Source organism: Labrus bergylta, chromosome 9 (genome assembly GCF_963930695.1).
Source record: "Labrus bergylta chromosome 9, fLabBer1.1, whole genome shotgun sequence".
NCBI lineage: Eukaryota > Metazoa > Chordata > Actinopteri > Labriformes > Labridae > Labrus > Labrus bergylta.
In genome coordinates, this window is record NC_089203.1 from 10963135 (window position 1) to 10984981 (window position 21847).

A 21847-nucleotide genomic window follows, 5' to 3' on the forward strand; every position below is an offset into this window, starting at 1 on the left:
ATGTACCTTCCAAGTACTAAAAATATTTGCCTTTGGAGCACTGAACATAATAGCTCTGATGGCCAGGATACAGGTGCCTTGGTTAAAAGCTGTTGCACACACGTGACGTCAGACACAGGAATAATACAAATATTATCTTTACTATAATTACAGTTCCTGAATCGGCCAAAAGAACACACTGGTGATATCATTATCTTGACCGGCTGTTTGAAAATACCACATTAATGTGAGGCTCGACTCAGGAAGTGCACCAAAGGGCAAGAATAAACTTGACCTTACTTAACTGATCTGAGACTCTATTAATGCTAAATGTTAAAAGCACACATTGCTTTGATTTGTACTGTTTGATAGCCTAATACAGAAACCCTATGAAGACATGCATTCATACAATTTATTTTACTCCATTTTCCTCTGAAAACAAATATGTTTCAGTTGATCTCCACTTACTTATCTCATTATGTCTGGATAACTACTTTGAGATCTTGATAAATGAATGTGTTATCACGGGAAATCCAGCGTTGTAATGCCGTGATAACTGTGAATATGTCAAGAAAACAAACGGATATGATTTATCATTGGAGAACAGACTCAAATAAACTGTATGGAGTCAGGTCTGCCTTGGGCTTTTGTAAGAAGAAAAGAAGTGAAAACTACAAGAACAAAAATTCAGATAATTCTTTTTTATTTTGGATCTGAAAAAGTTACATAAATAACAGTCACTTCAAAACTGCAGGACAGGATTTGAAAGGGTGGAACACTTGAATTCACATTTCTTTTGCTTGACAGCTGAACATGGAAGTGAGGGAGTTTCTCTTATAATGATGATAAGACGACATATTCATACAGTTCAATGGACTCCCTTCTTACAGTCTCTTAACATTACAGATGAAGAGTGCAGCTTTTATGTTGCTTCTTATTCAAACACAGCCAGTGCAATGTAACTTAATGATATTGATCTTTCACTATGACAGTTAGGCCGAACTCCAAGCCTCATGTGGCCTAAGGATCCCCAAAAGCTGGCGAGTTTTGGGAGTGGATAGTGCCTCATTTTCACTGATGATGTGCCTTTAAGCAAGGCCCTAAACCATTCAACTTTTACAATGGAGCTGCTCAGTGTCTCACAGATCCAACTGGTTGCTTTAAAGTTTATAAGTGTGTAACTGTGTGAGCATGATCAGGGTGTTTCTCTATGTGAAATCCCCCTAAATAAAAGAAAATCATGTCAATTTAATGATCAATCTATTAATCACAGTGCTATTGATCATCTTCTGAGTGCCAAAATTAACGAAATCAGATATTTACGCATCATTTCTCAAGGAGCTAATGCATTTCTTACTTTTCTTTTTCATAAATAAATATCAAGTCTTCCGATAGGAAATATAAAAACAACTGTAACATCTTTATTTCTAAAACGTGTTGTAGGTGGTTAAATCTCTATAAATACAGTTAGCTTAAATAAATAAATTAAAATTATAAATATACCGTTTACTGTACACAAAGAAAATAAAAGATGGACTTTTGCAGGAAAATACAAAACGTTGTCTGTGGAGAAAAAAAATCCAGGTTGAACTCTGGTTTTCGAAAACCTTTTTTTTTTTCTGTTTCAGTTCAGTCTGAAAGGACCTCTTTTCACACAGTCAAGAAGCAGCACAGAGTCTAGACACGTTCCTTCTTCTTCTTCTTCTTCTTCTTCTTGTGCTTTTCACCTCTCGTTTGCCACATCTCCGGTCCATCCTCTGAGCCGTAAGTATTCCAGTTATCGGGCGGGCCATCTTCTTTTCCGAGGCCTTCAGGAAAATGTTCAGGTGTCCTTTTTTTCATCTGAACATCTGGCAGAGGGTCAGGCACACAGCAACCTCTGTTCCCTTCTTCATGTACAATCCTTTTACCCTCTAGGACCTCCCTTCAGGGTCACTTCTCATATTTATTTTGAGGTAGAATCTCCGCTTCTTTGCCTGAAAAGACAAAATAGGAAACAAGTTAAACCACTTTTCATTAAAGAAACAAAGAATTAAAAGTAAGGATATTTGTCTGTGTTTGTGTTTGTGGCCCTGGTTCTTATCACTCACCTCTCTTTGTCTCCTCAGTGGTTGGACGCTAACCCTAGTTTGACCTTCTCTTCACTCTCTACATCATACGCTCCCCGCTTGTGAAACCTGTAATACACACAAGAAAAGGAGCTTGTTTAGGCTACAATCTGTGTCTGAATCTAAATCTCTAGCAAAGCCCTTTATCTGTGTGTGATTGGTAATGTGTGATTGTGGTTGAAACTATGAGTGCTTTACTGACCTGAGCAATAACAAAAGGCCAATTATGGTGAGGCAAACAGACGACAGCACCACTGCCACCACGGCGAGGGCTGTGGTCCGGTTGTAACCCTCTTGAGGCTTCTCTAAGGGCAGCGTGAAGAACTGACACCTCTCACCGGAGTAACTCGGATGGCAGCTGCACACAGGACAGAGAAGAAGACGTTTAAGTAAATTATTCAGTGGATACAGAAGGGATGCAAAGACGGTGTACAGAAAGATGCAGAGGTGATACTTACACACAGGAGGGGGCACGGATGTCCCTCAGGTATTGGCAGGTGCCGTGGATGCAGAAATCTTTGTACTTCTTCAGGCAAGGATTCCTCTTCTTCCCCTTGCCTTTCCCTCTCTTTCTTCCCTTTCCCCTTCTTCTCTTTTCTTCAGTTCTCTCCGACTCCAGGATGGCAGACGGGTCTTTGGGTTTGCTCGACATGGCAACTAAACCAAAAACAGAAAACAAAGAAGAAAAGTTAGATTTTATAGTTTTTGTTTGGGCAGAAAAAATAAGATTACAGAAGATCCCTAAATTGACTCTCTTACCTTGTGGATGTTCCACATCATAGTCTCCAGACATGCCATCTTCATACTCCTCTACATAGTCATAGTCATCATCATAATCCTCGTCCTCCTCTTCCTCACTTTTCTCCATTGTTGTTGCTGCTGCGCTTCTGCTCTCCTCCTCTATCCTTCTGTCTTTGGTTGTGTCCAAAAAGTTGATAACAGTTATGTCCCGATGCCTGTCGCTCTCATACCTGTCAACTGCAGCACCGCTGGCCAGTCTGGACAACACTGGAGGAGAAAATGGACAGAATCGTTAAAAAATGACATCACAGTTTGGTTTGATACAATCTTATACCTAAAGAAGAACTTAAAAACACTTCCTCTAGGGGGCTATGTGTGCTTTTGGTTAGTGTACCGAGGAGGGCAGGACTTCTGGGGGCAAGTTGAAACATGTTGTGCCCAAGGAAGCTCCAGACTGGATTTTTTTTGGGCTTTAAGGAGAATCAGACTGATCCATGTTAGGAAATGCACACACTCAGATACATAGCATGGTCTATAGAGGGTTGGTGGGTTGTCTGGTTGAGTGGAAACTGGCCAAGAATGAGGCAGGGAGGAGAAGGCACATTCAACTCTCCCAGGGACACTTTAGATTTGAAATGAAATACAGCGGGGTTGGTGTTTACAACTCTCTCTGTTTCATACACACTCACAAAATGCATGGACAGACAGTTAGCTAATGTCAGGCAAGAATATGAGTTAAAAATAAATGTATCCAGTTACATAAAGCATGCTCTAAAATAGAGAGATGACCCCATTAGCTCATGAATAGCCTGGCATCATGAAAACTTTACCTTAAAGGTTATGAAGTTTACAACACACGTTATTAGCTCGGCCATGCTTGGCAGGTTCAGCACTTAAAGCCAAGAAAAGACGCACAGAAGGCAAACCGTCTTGGCACATGGTAATAATATCTCAGCTGAAGGGGAAACATCTAATACTTGAAACTTACCCAAGGCGTGAACCAGAAGGAGCACAACAGCCAAAATCCTCATGATGTCTGAACTTCCAGTGATTTGTTTAGAAGAAAGGTTTCAAAAATAAGACGACCAACAAGTTGTATTCCTTCCTGTTGTTCGGCGTCTAAATATTCCTTCGTTTCTTTTCTTTTTCAGGATATTTTTGGATGGTTTAATCCCGCTTTGTTTTTGACCTCTTCGACTTAGACTACTTCTGATGGCTGGTGTGTCTCGGATGTTAGTGCCTGAGAGGAGCGCAGTGAGAGAGCGTCCGCACAGAGGCTCCGCGGTATTTATTGCGCCTCCTCCTCCTCCTCCTCCTCCTGCTGTAGCCTGCTTCACCACGCCTACACAACAGCCGAATGCACTACTAGATTGCAGCACTCTCTCTCTCTCTCTCTCTCTCTCTCTCTCTCTCCATCTGTGTGTATGTGTGTGTGTGTGTGTGTGTGTAGTCCAGGACAAGATACAGACGAATACAGCTCAAAGTGTGTGCTGATGTAAGGAGGGACTATTAGTAGTTCCATTACAAGCTTTAATTGGGCTACTGGATTCATATTTTCTGTTATCACTTAGGCTACTTTGGTCTAGAGGAACAGTAGGGCCAGCTCTAATGGTCACAGTAGGAAGCATTACTAAGGTGTTATTAAGTAATTATGTTGCCTACTATTATTGTCTGCACTTCATCCAGAATAGATTTATGGATGGATAGATTTAGGGTGGGTATGGTTGTAACCTGAGACAAACCGTGATTTGTGGAAAAACATATAGGCCTATTATACAACTTGATTTGAGGCAATGATATAATAAACAGCTGTAATTCCCAACCATAGACTGTAAATATATATTAAGGTCCGAAACAATTATTAAAGCGTTGTCCCAATATTAGTGTGTTTATCTTTCCATAAGCAACAGGTCCTTTTTCAGGTCAGGTTTGAGTTTGACATTTTAATATTACAACTCTTCCTGTAATTTCACATAGGCCTACACGTTCAGGTTTTTTTTAAATTCCGGTTTAGTTTAGTGGCTTACACTCACATGTAAGGGTGCTTTAGCACTACAAGTGAAATTGACATGTTGGGCTATGACTACTAGTCTTAATAAAAGATTAAAAATGATAAAAGCTCGCTCTAAAAAGGGCTGATGAATTGTTTCTCAAAGCGCCTAAAGATGCGCTAAAGGCAAATAGGCTTAATCCGCTGTATGTCAGCGCCACCACGCGGGAGGAAAGGGAACTACGTCATAGGTTAGCCTGTTCTACTGAGTGCACGTGTAAAGGACAACAGGTGGACTCACATGGATTAAAGGCTTGGTTTCAGTTATTGATCTTTTGTCTGTCATGCATAGAAGGAGGGCCTATCTAATATGTGTTGGACATTTGTTGTCCTTGTTTCTGTGAAAGAACGGGGCAGTCACAAAAACTGTAATTTGTGTTGTTCAATAATAAGCATATACTTGATTGCTAAACTGGATGTAAAATATATAGATGACAGAACACATAATACAGAAACCATGTAGTTGTGCAAAGTCATATCAACAACTCATTATGGAAATGCCATTTAGGCTATACATGACCAAATTGTTCAATTATTTAACTTACAGTTAACCTGTATAAACATAGCCTATGTAACAGTAAATGACAGTCAATAAAAATGTATGATTTGTATCCATCATTAAATTATCCAAATACTTTTTGAACAAATACAGCAGTGTCTTTTTAGACTCATTGCAAAGAATAAGTTAACAAAAGTCATAAAAAAGCTACAGTTAGAGGATTAAGAAGATACTTATTTCACAGTTTATAAAAAGGTCATGTGGGATACGTACCAAAGCCAGCACACGGGCAGGTTGGTTCCTGTGACAGAACGACTGGGCCTCCCCTGCTTGTAACTTTTCTCCTTAGGCTAGATATATATTACCCTGTTTAAATAGAGTTAGGTTATATGTTACTGTATATGCAGCAGACAGCAGCCAGACAGCAGCCACGAACAGTGTGTCTTCAATGGACCACTAGAGGGCAGTAGGGAGGTTCTGTGATGCTGAGTTAAATCTGGGAGATGGAGTGGTCTACCTGGTCACTTTCAGTGAACTCTTCCAGCTGCAGTCCAACATGCACAGAGTTCTGCCTGAATAAACCTGGCTCTGCATGCTTCTGAATGTTGTCTCCACTGGTTAGCTGCAGCTGAACCCTGAAAACCTTGACAAGGTGCAGCATTTTTATTTTTCTATGTAAATACTTGCTGCTGTTTTTATCCTGCACTACAACGAGCCAAATGCAACAAAATGTTGTTCTTATCTGCACTGTAAAGTACAAGTTTGAATGACAATAAAGAAAGTCTAAGTCTAAGTCATGCAGCAGACTGCCTAGCTGTGTGAAACACTTGCACATTGTCAGCAGTTCAAGGAGACATCTGTGGATTCTGTTCCTTTTAAGCGAAAAGGAGGAAGACCTAGAGTGAGCACCAAACAGAATGCAGCCTTATTCACTTAAAGAAGAGAACAAATATTAAGCCAGCTTTGATGCTGCTGCAGTAGCCATCTTGAGCACCGACACATCCACTACCACGTGCTCTAGTTTGATAGTGAAGGGTCCAAGGCAACTGATAAGAAACTGTGACTTTCGACCACAGAAAAATCCAGTGAGAATGCTCTACCTATTCCCATTAAGAGAGAAAAAGTGGTGATGTCAGTCGGGAAAAAACAAAACCCAGATCAGAAAGGTGGTGAAACTGAAGTAGATACATGAGCATTTTAGGGGAAATGTTATAGAGAGATAGACATTTCATTAAAAAAAACTGTAACTGCAAGATTAAAATGGTTGGGACTACATTTTTCTTGTGTTTTTGCAGGCAACAGAGTTGTAAATTGACATAAATGAAAAAGGTGTCAGCCAGGTAAATGGGGAAGTTGAAGTAGAAGATGATAATTTGGGGATTTTGAGGAGATGAATGACAACACAAAAGCAGAATGTACGAGCCCTGTTCTTTTGTGTTGTCAACCTCATCACCACAGAAACAAAGGGCCATGAGAAAAATAGAATAAAGGAAATGGTCAGGTAATGGAGGAAGACTAAAAGAAGAACTGTCTGTGCCAAGTTCTTTAAGAGTAAATACCTCAAAGACTGTGACTGTCAATGAAAAGGAACTTTATTTAGGTGACCGTTCTACTGTGCAGGTTTTCTGTTGAAAAATTGCTGATCAAGCTACAACAGAAGAGTCGCAAAAAACGAACAAACAATTGCTGTGAAGTTCACAAACGACAAACACTTTGAAGATGGAGGTTAGAAGGATGGTATGTCCCCATGTCCTAATTTTCGTTTTTTAAGGACATTCCAAATTCCTCTATACACATATATTAAGGAATATAAATTATATACATTTTAAAAACTTTGAATGTGCATCAGAAATACATTTGTGGATTTTTTTTTAATTTGTAAGGACAGATATGTTAGATAGACAGACAGACAGACAGACAGACAGACAGACAGGCAGACAGACAGATAGATAGATAGACAGACAGACAGACAGACAGACAGATAGACAGACAGACAGACAGACAGACAGACAGACAGACAGACAGACAGACAGACAGAACGACAGATAGATAGATAGATAGATAGACAGACAGACAGACAGACAGACAGACAGACAGACAGACAGACAGACAGACAGACAGATAGATAGACAGATAGATAGATAGATAGATAGATAGACAGACAGACAGACAGACAGACAGACAGACAGACAGAACGACAGATAGATAGATAGATAGATAGACAGACAGACAGACAGACAGACAGACAGACAGACAGACAGACAGATCGATAGATAGACAGATAGATAGATAGATAGATAGACAGACAGACAGACAGACAGACAGACAGACAGACAGATCGATAGATAGATAGATAGACAGACAGACAGACAGACAGACAGACAGATAGACAGATAGATAGATAGATAGATAGACAGACAGACAGACAGACAGACAGACAGAACGACAGATAGACAGATAGATAGATAGATAGATAGATACTTTATTGATCCTGAGGGAAATTCAAAACATCCAGTAGCAGGTTACAAAGACCTAAATACCTCTAGACGAATCAAAACTTAAACTGTGCAATTAAAAATAGACTTATACAAGAAATGTACATAATGTTCGTGTGAATTTAAAAATATATGTAATTTTGAAGAGAGTCCTTTTTATCAAAAAAATAAAAACAAATATATTGAGCCATTTTGTGTACATTTTAATTATTAATAAACATGATCACTGTTTTTGTATGTTCACCGCACAACACTCAACAGTCCAGAGAGTGGCGGTAATACACCTTGATGTTCATATTATATCCGCTACAATCCCACGAAGAAGAATAAAGTTCTTACAGCGCGCGTGATTGCTCTGATGTTGTCACGTGAATGTTGGTGGGGGAGGAGAGGAGAGAGGGGAGGGGGGACAAACATGGCCGACGAGTCGGGGGAGGTAAACACAGCTGTTGAGGATGAAGAAGCAAAACAACAGCAAGATGAAGCCAAAGTTTCGGACGTGGCTACGGACGAAGAGTCTGTCGGCAGTAACGACGAGGACACGCCGGAGAGGTCGGCTCAGGCGGCCGCAGAGAACAGCTGGTCGGCTCCCATCCTGTCGCTCGCTCGGAGGGCCACGGAGACGATTAGCAGCGGGGTGAGCTACGCTGCTGCCCACAGAAACGCCTCACAGGGCTCCGCTGCGAGCTCTCCCACTGAAAGAGAGCCCGAACATGATGTCAACAACACTTCAGAGAAGCTTCCAGGTATTATGTGACAATAACCAACTTTTGGAGACTTCACCTTACACTCTTAAGAGCTACTTAATACAATAATAGAGCCATGGAGTCATGTTTACTACTTCCCCTTGAACTAATGTCAGCTGTCAGTAAACACATGACTTCCACAGGAGAACTTTAATGTGATGGATTGATGATCGTGCGCAAAGTCACGCTGCTCACTGCAACAATATGCAGGGATTATTCTGAACTACATAGAGTTTCTCCAGGTCTGCATTTATCTATCTGATATTTATTTCTGATGCTTTTGACTTACAGTTCTGCCTGCTAAAGACCCCATGGCAATAGAGAGATCCAACCTGCTCAGCATGTTGAAGTTGAGCATCAAAGTGTTAATTCAGTCCTCCTTGAATCTGGGAAGGACGCTGGACTCCGATTACCCTCCTCTGCAGCAGTTCTTTATTGTCCTGGAGCATTGCCTAAAACATGGTCTGAAAGGTAAAAAAAAGTGCTTTTTAATCAGATTTAGTTTCATTTAAATCGATGGAGCCACATGTCATGTATAGATAACGTCAACATTTTTGTTATATTCAGCCAAGAAATCCTTCATTGGTCAGAACAAGTCTGTATGGGGACCTCTGGAGCTGGTGGAGAAGTTGTGTCCAGACTCTGCTAACATTGCCACAAGTGCCAGAGACCTGCCAGGCATTAAGTACGCTACACTAAGCTCTTTCCAAGTAAAGCTACAAAGAAAAGTAGGCTTAAAACGGATCATTTAATATTTCTTCATTTTGCTTTCAGGACTGGTTTGGGGAGAGCAAGGGCTTGGCTGCACTTGGCACTAATGCAAAAGACAGTTGCAGACTATATGAAAGCTTTGCTGGACCGCAAAGATCTCCTGAGGTTAGTAAACATGATCATATATCTCACTGTCATAGATCAGCTTTCAGTTAATCACCATCACTTTCACTATACCTTATCGCTCTCGTCACCTCCCCTTCAATCCCCTCTACGTCTGTCCCCTAGTGAGTTTTATGACTCTGGAGCACTGATGGTGGAGGAGGAAGGGGCGGTGATGGGGGGACTCCTGGTGGGTCTTAACGTAATTGATGCTAACCTCTGCATTAAAGGAGAGGATCTTGATTCTCAGGTAAGTGTTTGGGAAGTTTTGTTGAGCCATCAAATTCCGGCTACTCGTTTACTTATGAGAACCGATACAATCCGTCCACGCAGTAAACGTTTTCTATTTCCAATTTAGGTGGGAGTCATTGACTTTTCTCTCTATCTAAAAGATCCAGCCAACAGTGAGACTCCAAAAGAGTGAGTGCCACCTGCAGACAGAATAAATGTCTTGCTTGCTCTGTTTTTGTTTCAAGTATATTATCTGGCACGATTGACTTCCAAACAGACATTATGTGTATTCAATGCCTCAAATCTTTATTCTTGTCTTTAGTGATGGTAAGATGACAGCCATATTAGACCAGAAGCACTACATTGAAGAGTTAAATCGTCACCTAAGCGGCACCGTCACTGACCTTCAGGCTAAAATGGACTCTCTGGAGAAGACCAACAGCAAACTTGTTGAGGAGGTGTGTCAAAAAGCTGTGATGGTGCCTGTACTTTGGGGGTTGCTGTACATTTTGGGAATACTCCAAACAATTATCTACAAAGAACACATTCTTCTTTATGTCATCAAGGTGTTTCACCTGACCAACCAGTGTGTTTACTTTTCCTCAGCTGACAGCTGCAACAGACCGGATCAACTCACTGCGGGAGGAACAGGAAGACCTAAGACAGAAGAATGAGACGATCCTGCAGTCCAGCCAGAAAAAGGAAGAGGTCAGAAGAAGCGTCAGCAAATAACTAGTTAACCACCTTCTCATGTTATAATAATAACAAAGACTGTACAATGTGTTTGTTTGTTCCAGGCCGCCCTTCAGGACAGCCAGGTAGAGCTAGAGACATACAAACAGACTCGACAGGGCCTGGATGAGATGTATAACGTTGTCTGGAAGCAGTATAAAGAGGAAAAGCACATCCGCCAGGTTAGTAATCAGATGGCTACATAGATCTAGAATATAGAATAGAAGAGGGGTCTGAGCTGATCTGCGTTTCTGAGACAATGAGGGAGAGGTTGAAGATCTCTTCGGGCACTTTTTGCACTGCAGGAGCTAGAGCGTGAGTTGGAGCTCCAGGTGGTTCTGAAGCAGGAGATGGAGATGGCCATGAAGCTGCTGGAGAAGGACTCCCATGAGAAACAGGACACGCTGGCAGCCCTGCGCCTCCAACTTGACCAAGTCAAGACTCTCAACGTGCAAATGTTCCACAAAGCTCAGGTAGACACACAAGTTTATATTTGCCTCCTCTTAAGTGTCTACTTAAAAAAAAAACACTAAAATGCAGGCTATTTGGCTCTTAAGGACTCGCAACGGGAGGCAGAAAAGAAGCAGGCGGAGGCCGTGCAGCTGGAGCAGAAGATGGATGAGATGGAGAAAGCCATGAAGGAACTAGAGCTGAGGTATGTATTTGGCATGATGTGTGTTAATATGACCTTTCCATATATTTATATTCTTCTTGGTCATTTGGATGTCCGTCCTAGACTACAGAACTCAGAGCGACAGTGTAAACAAAGCGATCAATCAGACAAAGACATGAAGGTGGAGCTGGAAGAGAAAGTGGATGCTCTGCAGAAACAGCTGACTGACCTGGATACACAGAGGTAAGGACACACGGGTGGAGAAATACATTTAGGAAACATATATAGAAAACTTCTAACAATCTATTAAAAGGGTTATAAAAGAATATACTGCATACAAACCTGTAAATATTGCATTATATTTGGCTTTGCATTGATGCTTGAATAAGGAGCCTTCATGTAGTGATCTGCTACCTCTCATCAGGACATGTTTTCCTGCTTTGCTTTTCAAACATACTTAGCAAAGCTATATTTTTGGTGGCTAAGAGTGAATGATTCACATGTTGTTGCTTTCTTTTCACTTCTGGAAGCTGGTAGATTAATGAGATAAGAATGTAGGAAAGGCTTTTATAAATAGTTTGCTTCTGCCTATTCCTGTTTAGTCACTACTTAATACAGGACTGTTGACTTAGTTTGAACTGTCTATAATGTTTCAAATGATTGATAATGATGACTGAGTTTAAAGTGCTCATACTCAGATTTTGTGATTTCGGTTGAGGAAAATAATTTATTTAGCCTCATTAGACATATGTACAGCATTTAACTTGTTGAATTCCATTAATGAATACAAAACAAAATAGTACACTTGAACTTTAAATGTCATTAGAAGCACCTGAAAAAGTCAATAACGCTCTCTCTCTACAGATGTAAATTAAAAAAATGGACTTTGACTTAATTGAAAACTTGCATCAATCCTACACATTTAAAACCTAACTGTTTCAAAAAGATTAGTTGAACTGTTTCTAAAATTAATGTTGTTACATTTGAAGTCGGGTCTGCATAATTCTCTTTTAGAGTCTTAAAACTACCAAATGTCTAACCCCAGATCTATGTTCTTTAGTGAACTGTTTAATCAATTAACATTTTCAACATGTGCTCCTGCATACATACTGGCCAATGTACCGTGCAACAATCAGTGTCACAACTATTTTAGGCTGGGTTTGGAGAATGAACTGCGCTCAGAGAGGGAACAGAGACAAAGCCTGCAGAAAGCTCTGCAGCGGGAGCAGGACAACAGCATCGAGCTCCGCACACAGCTGCAACAACTCCAGGGCCTTCACACGGTCAGTGCTGCACATAAACACACACACACACATGCACACAGTGTCACACATACACATGGGGGTTGGGGTCAGTCACCTCTATGTTTGAAATGATTTCAAATCAGTAGTAACTTAAGGGTTCATAATCAGTTTCTCAATTACGTTATCAGAAGTCCTCAAGTCTTACTATTGTATTTAAGAAATATAATGAAACAGATGGATAACTTCCAGTTCAGTGTCAGCGTCACTGTCCAGTTCAGTTTTGAGTTCAGTGTCAAAGCCTTTCTGTAGCTCCTGTTTGTTTATTAACAAGCGTATTAAGGATTTGATTGCAGCTTGTTGTGTATCTTATTGAGTTCTACGTGTGTAGGTAGAAAATCCTCTGTAATCCTGTTCAGTTTCTAAATAAAAGAGCCACTTCTTTGACATTAATAATAAAATAAATAATCATTGGGCACTGTTAAATAGCTAAAATTGGGAAATGAACTTGGATTTTAAAAATGGATAGCTTTTGATGAGAAATGTAACCCACTAAAGTTTGACTCAGCTTTAAAAACAGGAGTGAAAAAAGGATTGAACAGCTGAATGTCGTTATCAAGAAAGGTTGAATGAGAAGTTTCCAAGAACCCCAAAACAAATTAACTAGACTATCAGGACTTTGCAACAAACAACTTTAATCTTCTCAATTTATCCACGCACGCATGTTCCCGCAGACAAAAACACGAGTAATCCTTGCGTTTTGAAAAGTTCCACTCGACATTCTGTTATTTATGCAGCAAGCAGCTGTACACAAACATTATTAAAGCGAAGCCATGAGAAGCTTCAATTTTGATATGAGCAAGGCACCTCAGTTGTGAGGGATGTACGGACAGTGGACCTTCACTCTCTCTCCGAAGCGATGTGATTCTGCTCCGTTGGTTTTGCTGTCTTATCTCTCCGAGAGGGAGTTTTTTTGTTTTTTTTTAAATGGGAGTTTTGTTATGTTGCACGGAGCTGTGAGGTTCGCATATAGTTGGGCGTCCTGCCCTGGTATTGTCTGTGTGGGAAAAACTGCTACAATGTTAAAAGTAAAACTAAAACAATAATTTTAGTGGCAAGCCTGATTTGGAAAGTGTTTTAGGGTCAGCTGGAGTGGAGTGAGGAGAAACCAGCATTGTCCTTGTTTTTTTGTTTTTAATTAGATAAAATTGTATTTAATTCCAATTTCATAAGTTATACATTATTGCATTTTCCTGTATAAGACTATATGAAACTTGTTGGTTTAATGATAAGGACTTGAGCTACCTGGAGTGCAGGCTCTAGACATTTAGGTACAAACCCTTGAGGCTTGAGTAGCACCAGTGTTTCACTAAGCACACTTTAGGACCACTGCTGTACTATACTTTGACATTCTTGTGTTTGTATCCTGTGAACTGATGGTGCAGGAGCTGCAGGATTTGAAGCAGGAGAAGCAGCAGCTGCAGCAGATATGTGAGCAGCAGGAGCAGGCTCTGCAAGAGATGGGGCTTCACCTCAGCCAGTCAGTATTAAAGCTTTAATCGTCCTTTCTTTTGTTTATTAGTGGGTGTCCTGATCTTTTTTTACATTATGTTCATCTTTGTCAAAGGTCCAAACTTAAGATGGAGGACTTTAAAGAGGTCAACAAAGCTCTGAAGGTAAATTTAAAGATATGTGTAACTATATCAATGTTGATCTATTGAAGAAAAATAATAATTAAGATATCTTGTATAATGATTCCTCCTATCAGGGCCATGCCTGGCTGAAAGATGATGAGGCCACTCAGTGCAAGCAATGCCAGAAAGAATTTTCCATTGCACGCAGAAAGGTAGGCTCATTTTCATGACTTTTAAACTTCTCTCCAATACTCATCGTCACATACGTGGGAATGCATGTCTTGTTGTTTGTCTTGCAGCATCACTGCAGGAACTGTGGAGACATCTACTGCAACCACTGTTCCGGTAATGAGATGGCCTTACCCTCCTACCCTCGGCCAGTGCGGGTGTGCGATATGTGCCACACCCTCCTGGTGCAGAGAATCCCCTCCACAAGTTCCTGACACAACACCTACAAGAGCTTTTTTTTTTTTAAACATGGCACATAACCATCCACCATGATTTCTAACTACCATGTTACATATAGGAATGACATCAAATCTTCCCTCGAAAGGTGATTTGGTGTTCCCTGAAATTCAGGAACATGTATTGTTATTTAACAGGGGCCACCTTTAACTCTAATGGGATGTGCTAATATACTTAACAGTCTGCATTAAGTGTAAGATCTCTATTCGAGCATTGTTCCTTTGAGCTGGAATTTCATCAGTTTGACACTTACCGGTACTAATTTTCATAATTCAAAAAATGTGTAGCTTATGTCAAGGTCACACCAAGGTCAATGTTGGTGTTCAGCTTTTTGTTGTGGATCATTTGTGTAGCTGGTTAGATGTAACACATGTATGTCACTTGAGTGATCAACTTGTCAAGCATCTGCTCTGTAATTTTAAGCAGCTGTGGCCCCACTGCTGGATACATGCAAACCTATGTAAATGACTGTAGAATGTTAACAAATCAAACTATTTTAGAATGTATTATTATTAACACTGTTTTGTGGATTGTGGTATTTGCAACGAAGCCATTTTCTGAATTTGGGAATGGTGACCAAAAGTTTTCTATCTAGATATTTGATAAATGAATAAAAGCGCCTGTTTCTCAAACCCTCTCAATGTTTTCAATTAGATAATCCAGACTAGTTTATTCACTTTGTGCACAGGAAATACAAATAGCATTGAAGCAGTAGAAACCTTCATGTCAAGAGAATTGAAATAACACTTCTCCAGAGAAACCGCCAAACAGTCAGTGTACAAAAACAAAACAAAACATGCTTGGATCTTAAGTCTCAAATTCAGATTTTTACCGAGAAAAGAAAAGACAAAAAAAAACACTGAGAAGATGAAACAAGGTCTGAACATAAGATGGACATTTTCTGATTTCTTTTGTTCATGCACTCAGATATTAAAACAAATGGTAAAAGACACAAGCACAAGATTTGTAACTTTGAGGAACAGCCAGGTGCTTGGAGAACCATAAAGCAAAAACTCTTTGTACTGAAAATTTTAAGCACGGTTTCTATGGTGTGTCAGATCTATGAGGAATGGTCGAGACAAACAGTGCTTCTCTCCGGACACCATACGATTTCACTTCCCTCTGGAGATCTTCCACTTAAAAAAAATACAAACCCCTCCCCGAATTATTTTCAAAACAACCTCACCTGACCCTACGCTATGTTTACGAGGCGAGACTATGTTCCAGTCCTTCCAGCCAAATGCTGAGTTTAAAAAAAAAACAAACATCAAATTAAGGGGGAAAATGATACAAATTTACATTCCCCATCCCCCGCCCAGTCCATTCATAGAGCCTCTGCTTCCTCCTCCACCGCCGCCGCCATAGTAACTGCTTCCCATGCCGCCCTGGTTACCTAACAAGAGAGAGAGAATAAACACCATAGGACCGAGGAGTTCATCAAAGAGCCGTAAACTGAAACACGTAGCATTTAAAAGAATTGTATAACACAGGTGACACTCACTGTAGTCACTGTAGCCCCCCATGTTGCCCTGGCTGCTGTATCCACTCGAGTACCCCGAGCTCAGCTGACCACCGCTATAAGACGATTGACTCCCTGTGCAGAGAAAACAACCAGTTAAAGAGGGCATCAAAGCGTGTTGTGTGAAACCCTGACCTTCTTGGAAAAAACATATTGAGTCTATGTGAATTTATTTTCATCTAAATCTCAGAGGCCAGCACTCTCACAAGCTCTGTTAATGGTACTCACCCATGCCACCCATCATTTGGCTGCCGTAGGCTCCATTACTCCCACCGGCTGTTGAATTCAAGAACAGCTCCACATAGCGGTGCTCTGTGAGGGGTGAGAAACGCCATTAATACCAATATCTAATTGCATATAAAAAAAAAAAAGGTGCTAAAATCCTAACCAAATAACTCACGCATGTTGGCTTTGTCTTTTGACATGGCTGCCACAGCATCCTCGTGTGTGGCAAACTCCACATCTGCCTCCCCGGTTACTCTGCCATCAGGTCCAATCTCAATATGAACCCGCACTGGATTCAATGGCGAGAAGAACTAAGAAAAGCAAACAGTGAAATTTAAGAACCTTAACATCTACATAGTCAAAGAAAGAGTTGGATTTCCAGTTATGATGGTTTGCAAATATTCCCCCGACATACATTGTAGATGTCCGTTTCCGTGGCTCTGTACGGCAGGCCCCTCATGTGGACACAGTGGCCTGTTGTGCTCTGGAAGGAGGAGCCGCTATCGCCATACCGCCCATCTGATACACCTATTTACATACAATCAACGTTAACAGTAAGTTAACACAACTTCTTTTCATGACTTGTTTTTAGTATTGTCTAGTGTCAACATAAATAGATACTGTTTAATATCCATGGACACCCACCTCCTCCATAGCCTCCACGGCGCATTCTTTCATAGGATCCCCCTCGGCCCATCATGTTGTAGCCGCGACCGCCAGAGGGCCTGTCGTAAGGGCCAGGTCTCTGCATGCCCATTGGCTTTCTCTGGGGTTCATAATGGGTCCGCACCTCAGCGCGGCTACTCTTGAAGATCTCAATGTACCTGAGAGCATAGAGATACCACAGTGAGGGCATGGTAAAATGGACCGGGCAAGGCTGCACTTGCTCTAAACTGATTAAACTGGGCTTAGCAGATGCTGTCATGGTGTAGTCCATAGGTAGTGATATTTTGGTACTTACTGCTAGTCGTTAAGGTAGATAAGACTGTTTTAAAGAAATAGTTTAACGAGTTGAAAAAAAATGAAGCTGTCCAAATTGACATGGGCTTATTTTACTTTCACACTGTTCTTATGGTTACCTGGAGTGAGTTATGAAATCTGATCAATAGAGCGTCCTGCGTCCTTGCCATTGTCCTGGTTTTAGAGGGACAGAGAGGGCCCCCAGCGCATCTGCAACCCACTCTAAGCGTTACCTGTGACAGTGGGCTCCAGTTCCATGTGTTCAGTGGCCCTATGATTTTACCACCAGGGAAACTTCTTACCATTTATTAACCTGAACTGATGTTTAGTGCTCAGACACCATTTGTTCTTATGGTTAAACATGGTATCTATTTCGGTTTTTTTTTTTCCTGACACTTGAGAATGGTGCCCAAGCACTAATGTTCCCATTTGATATATGCATGTGATTTTATCGTTTATCTTACATGACATTTTCCTTGTGTGTGTAGTGAGTAATATAAATGTGCTTAAATAATCCAAGATAAAATGTAGTGTCCATTTGCATTTGGATCACATGTTGAGAGTGCACACCATTAGAAAAGCAACTTATCCAGCCAACCAACCAACCATCCCCACCTGTGCCCTATTCTTTCCTTGTGTTTCTTTAGAGCCTTTTCAGCTATATCCTGTGAAGCAAACTGCACGAAGGCCTCCCCCGTACTCCTCCCCTGGATGTCCACCGGCAATGTTATCCCATTTGGCACGATTTCCAACCCTTCAACCCAAGGACAGATAACCCCAGCAGGGGACATATTAAATCACATGCCCAATCACAGAGAGAACTTTCTCTAAAGAGAGAGAGATAGAAAACTTATGGAAAACTCTATACATCATCACACATACCAGTTCAATTTTTAACCAGTGACTGGCCATAAATACGGCTTACATTTACAGTATTTCGGGGTACAATAGAAATGAGAGGATAGAAGAAGAATATGGAAAAGGGAACTGTTTGGGACATCAGGCTAGTATCGGTGTGTTGATGAAGAGAGAACAAGATCCTGGTGGGTGACATGAGTTATGTTACTGTTTGCCCATTAATCTGTGTACAGTGTGAATAGGAAAAAAATGTTTTTAGAAAGATAAGTGCGTAAGGAGATGAGGAAAAAGACAAAATGACACTGGTAATACTGGTCCAATCAGTGATGAGTGAGACCAATTCCATTATTAGTAAAGCCATTTTAAGGAAACAAAGGGAGGAAATGGGCTTAAGATGAAAGCACTGCAAAGATGGTAACAATTGTTTGAGTAACCGATTCCTGCTCTTCGACTAAACATTAAGTTCTAAATATACCTTGCTCCCTTTTCTGGTGCCATTTTCTCACTTATGCAAAAACGTAGTTAAAGTTACTACTCGATCACGTCTTTATACACAGCAGGTAATGGTCACATTTCTCAGCGTATTGGCCTCTTTGAAAAAAAAAAATCAGATGGAAGTTATTAAAAGTCTAAAAAAAAAAAAAGAAGAAGAAAGAAAACAAGAAAAGGAAGATGAGGAAAAATGGCTGTCCTCAACATTTAACTTAAGACGTTTTACTAATTTACCAGCGCGCTTGGCTTGTTCTTACCTGAGAAAAATTGTACTATCTCCTCTTTGCTGCAACCAAAAGGAAGCCCTCGAAGCCGGACCAGCCCATCTCCTGCTGTTTCTGGACAGTTTGGACCAGTGTGCTTCATAACCCAGTCCATCTCGACATTGTTGGATTTAAAAACTATAAAAAAATAAAAATCACAGGACACAGAGCTGTTAGCTGCCACAGCATCAAGTGGAGGCAGATGAACTTACTCATGAGCACACAGCAGTTGTACGCACCCTCGACATATCTGTGACCCATCGTTTCTCTGTCCTTCTTCACTGCAATCTTCAAGTCTTCCTCCGACTCCAACTCAACAAATGCCTCTCCACTTGGACGGCCCTCTCTTGTGTAGGTGAAGTGGATGCCCCCTCCATTAGTGATGACTTTGCAATCTACATTTAAAATGATTTGTCAGATAGGTTGATATTATTAACTGCACATGAATTTGCCTAAATATTGAATCATGTAAAATATATTGATACATACCTGAAAAAAATCTCTGTACTTCATCAACTGAGCAGGACCATGGTAGACCCCTGATGCGTACTACATATCCCTCATCAGCCATGACTGTTGTTGATCACTGCAGAAAAACAAACACACAACTACTGAGTACATTTTGCATTCAAATCACTACAAACTAAACAGGTAGGGATTGGCAGTAATGATACGACCTTCTGAAAGATCAAATACAAGTCTGATAAGAATATTATAAGCATCGCATGTTTCACATCAATTTAAACAGAAATTCCAGCAAACATGCAAGTGTAAAAAAATAACTGGCTCAGACTTCATGTTGACCGTATTAACCTGCCACATAGTGTAATTGTAAAAGGGTTACACATCCCCCCCCATGGCTTTGAATGCAGCAGTAACCTTACATGTTCCCTGGTTCATGTGAATTACTTCCTAGCACCATCTAGAGGCGGAAACACGAAATTAAATACCGCGAAACAATCTCCACAGTGATGCATTTTCTAGTTTTTAGTAATAATCATATTATCCTCGATGAGATAATCTGAAGTAGTAGATAGAGGTGATTTTCTCTTCATCGCTCATTTAGCTAAAAAAAGACAATAAACAGCGTGCGCCACGACTCGTTCGCTGGTAGCTAATGTTAGCTGTGCAATGAATTGTAGCTAGTTCCGTGACACTGATTTGCAGTATTTTTATATTTTAAGAGAAACAGTAGGTGTTTACGGGTTCCTGTGTGCCAAATACGAAAGAGGAAATTAGTAAATCCTTTACTTTGGACGAGGCTTGTGGCCTTGGCAAAGCAGAATACCGCACCCAGACACAAGAACAAAGCAGGCCTCTCACCCGGCGCCATGTTAACAATCAGCTAACGCGACCACTCGGTATCTAACGGTGTTTAAAAACGGAATGTTGTATTTATTCCGGTATCTGTAATGCGCTGATAAAGTTACTAAGTCGAGCGTTTCGCGATCCGGAGCTGCATTTCTCAATTTACCTGATTCAAGCAAAGCTGCAACACGCTGGAGAATGTATGGCCAAACTTGCGTGCGTGATGAAGCTGAAATCTTGCTCTAGGTTGCCAGACCTAGTCTACGACGTCCCCCTTAAGGAGGAACAAGAAAACACACACTTATCAAACGCAGCAGTTCAAATTGCGGAACATTCAATTCAAACAACCATTCCAGATGGATAGATTTTACATAAATTAGAGTGAAGCTCAGAATCTTACCGAAAAACCAAGACTCCCAAGTGTGGCAAATATTCTGTGGTATCTAATTATTCAAAGAAAGTGTTGGTTTTGAACCAGCCTGGCAACCCCGGCTGAATAACCAATCGCCTCCGACTTGTCTGCGTCCACGCCCTAAAATGATGACGTTGCTGCCGAAGGCCCAGGCTGGCCCGGGCGGCATCTTCCGGCCTACATATCCATGTAACCCTGTTTACAGTGGTCGTAACGTAATTGTAGTGTTTATCTGCTTTTGTCAATGTGTGATAAATGTATCACAAGACACGTTAGAATACGAAGTCCAATATTTGTTTTGCCAATCCAAGCATTAGGGGAAACAATAATTTTAACAATTGTATATGCTCATAATAAGTCAACTTAGGCAACAACAGAAATATAACTTTCGGTTGAGTGTGTAACTATAAACCAGAAAGAATGGATCTACTTGTGTGTTCTCTGTACCAGCAGCTGGATTTGTGACATGGGGAAGAGATCGTTTTCAGATTTTGATAGGAGAAGTGATCAAGCATTGCTCACATGTTTAACGACAGGCTTGATCCATATGCTTGCAAGGGGACCGGAAAGCAACAACAGAAAGACATTTATAGCTTACATTAGGTCACCTGTTGTACATGCTGAACTCACTGTAGAGATTTAGTGAAAATAAATATTCATTTTGTGAGAAAAAAAAACCATTGTGTGCTTGAGGGACTGTTCAGTAACCAATGGAAGAGCACTATGGACAGCTGTAGGAGTGACATCTGACAGAGATAGAAAGTTACACAGTACAATAACACAAGTAATGAAATTACTGTCAATTTAATCTTATTCATCATGTGCACTTTTTATATAGCCCACTGTGCATATGCATCATAGTGGTGGGAAACATTGCATGTTTGCTGTACAACATTTTCTGAAGGCGTACAAACAACATGGAACTAACTCTAAAAAATCAACAGAAGTGTGTTTAAAGCTTGACAATGCCAGGGTCAGTCACAACAATAAAATAATGTTAAGTCATTATCAGTTAATACTAAATTTCACAATAATCAAACTTTCGATTCTGAGGTACATGATAATATAACACATTCTCACCTCCACACAAGCAAATTTCCAACTTTTAAAATGTGTAATTTTGTATTTAAGATATTTTTTCTTAGTAGTCAATACCCTATACTGGTTGGCCTGAAGTGCACAATGATAAAAAATGAGCATTAATGAATATGTAGGTAATCAAACTTGTGTCTCTATGCTTTTTAACCCTCTGCAAAACAAAGCAGCAGCCAATCTTTTTTGCGTGTGTTTTTAAACTAATACTTGTGACTGTCAAATACATTCTTTCGCAGAAAACAGTGATAATAATTACTCTTATAAACCATGAAAAAGGAATACAGTAGTCTAGATAGTTGGTTAAATGA

At 40.5% G+C, this 21847-nt stretch overlaps 3 protein-coding genes across 5 annotated transcripts; 1 reads left to right on the forward strand and 2 right to left on the reverse strand.

Annotated features, from left to right (window-relative positions):
- Window positions 1-665: 665 nt before the first annotated feature.
- On the reverse strand, window positions 666-4099 carry hbegfa (heparin-binding EGF-like growth factor a). 2 transcript variants are annotated; one of them, XM_020639425.3, is made up of 6 exons: window positions 3817-4099; window positions 2847-3095; window positions 2546-2744; window positions 2290-2445; window positions 2070-2156; window positions 666-1955 (listed from the first exon to the last, which is right to left on the reverse strand). In XM_020639425.3, exons 1-5 carry the CDS (start codon window positions 3857-3859, stop codon window positions 2084-2086), a joined length of 720 nt encoding a protein of 239 aa, XP_020495081.2. In that variant the 5' UTR covers window positions 3860-4099; the 3' UTR covers window positions 666-1955; window positions 2070-2083. The 2 variants fall into 2 exon arrangements, with proteins under 2 accessions (XP_020495081.2, XP_020495083.2); XM_020639427.3 differs by lacking the exon at window positions 2070-2156.
- Window positions 4100-8272: 4173 nt separating this feature from the next.
- On the forward strand, window positions 8273-15039 carry rufy1 (RUN and FYVE domain containing 1). Its single transcript, XM_020639399.3, has 17 exons — window positions 8273-8618; window positions 8910-9089; window positions 9186-9303; window positions 9393-9494; window positions 9618-9741; window positions 9850-9911; window positions 10045-10180; window positions 10329-10430; window positions 10520-10636; window positions 10760-10927; window positions 11012-11109; window positions 11191-11310; window positions 12221-12350; window positions 13754-13848; window positions 13936-13984; window positions 14077-14154; window positions 14242-15039. Exons 1-17 carry the CDS (start codon window positions 8288-8290, stop codon window positions 14383-14385), a joined length of 2154 nt encoding a protein of 717 aa, XP_020495055.1. The 5' UTR covers window positions 8273-8287; the 3' UTR covers window positions 14386-15039.
- Window positions 15040-15044: 5 nt separating this feature from the next.
- Window positions 15045-20449, reverse strand: hnrnph1 (heterogeneous nuclear ribonucleoprotein H1). 2 transcript variants are annotated; one of them, XM_020639400.3, is made up of 12 exons: window positions 20433-20449; window positions 20199-20306; window positions 19214-19310; window positions 18964-19119; window positions 18719-18862; window positions 17727-17865; window positions 16797-16975; window positions 16567-16679; window positions 16327-16462; window positions 16155-16238; window positions 15909-16001; window positions 15045-15800 (listed from the first exon to the last, which is right to left on the reverse strand). In XM_020639400.3, exons 3-12 carry the CDS (start codon window positions 19293-19295, stop codon window positions 15703-15705), a joined length of 1224 nt encoding a protein of 407 aa, XP_020495056.1. In that variant the 5' UTR covers window positions 19296-19310; window positions 20199-20306; window positions 20433-20449; the 3' UTR covers window positions 15045-15702. The 2 variants fall into 2 exon arrangements, with proteins under 2 accessions (XP_020495056.1, XP_020495058.1); XM_020639402.3 differs by having other exon boundaries at window positions 15045-15804.
- Window positions 20450-21847: the final 1398 nt, after the last annotated feature.

Bases quoted from the DNA above. Each gene is read 5' to 3' on its own strand.
- rufy1 (XM_020639399.3), top strand. From the start codon at position 8,288: ATGGCCGACGAGTCGGGGGAGGTAAACACAGCTGTTGAGGATGAAGAA. The intron at 9,912-10,044 runs GTGAGTGCCACC...TCTTGTCTTTAG, and splicing joins AACAGTGAGACTCCAAAAGA to TGATGGTAAGATGACAGCCA. The intron at 13,849-13,935 runs GTCAGTATTAAA...TCTTTGTCAAAG, and splicing joins ATGGGGCTTCACCTCAGCCA to GTCCAAACTTAAGATGGAGG.
- hbegfa (XM_020639425.3), bottom strand. From the start codon at position 3,859: ATGAGGATTTTGGCTGTTGTGCTCCTTCTGGTTCACGCCTTGG. The intron at 2,745-2,846 runs GTAAGAGAGTCA...TTTTTGGTTTAG, and splicing joins TGATGTGGAACATCCACAAG to TTGCCATGTCGAGCAAACCC. The intron at 2,157-2,289 runs GTCAGTAAAGCA...TGTGTATTACAG, and splicing joins GGCCTTTTGTTATTGCTCAG to GTTTCACAAGCGGGGAGCGT.
- hnrnph1 (XM_020639400.3), bottom strand. From the start codon at position 19,295: ATGGCTGATGAGGGATATGTAGTACGCATCAGGGGTCTACCATGGTCC. The intron at 17,866-18,718 runs GTAAGAACAAGC...CTTGGGTTGAAG, and splicing joins GATAGTACAATTTTTCTCAG to GGTTGGAAATCGTGCCAAAT. The intron at 16,463-16,566 runs GTATGTCGGGGG...TGCTTTTCTTAG, and splicing joins CGGAAACGGACATCTACAAT to TTCTTCTCGCCATTGAATCC.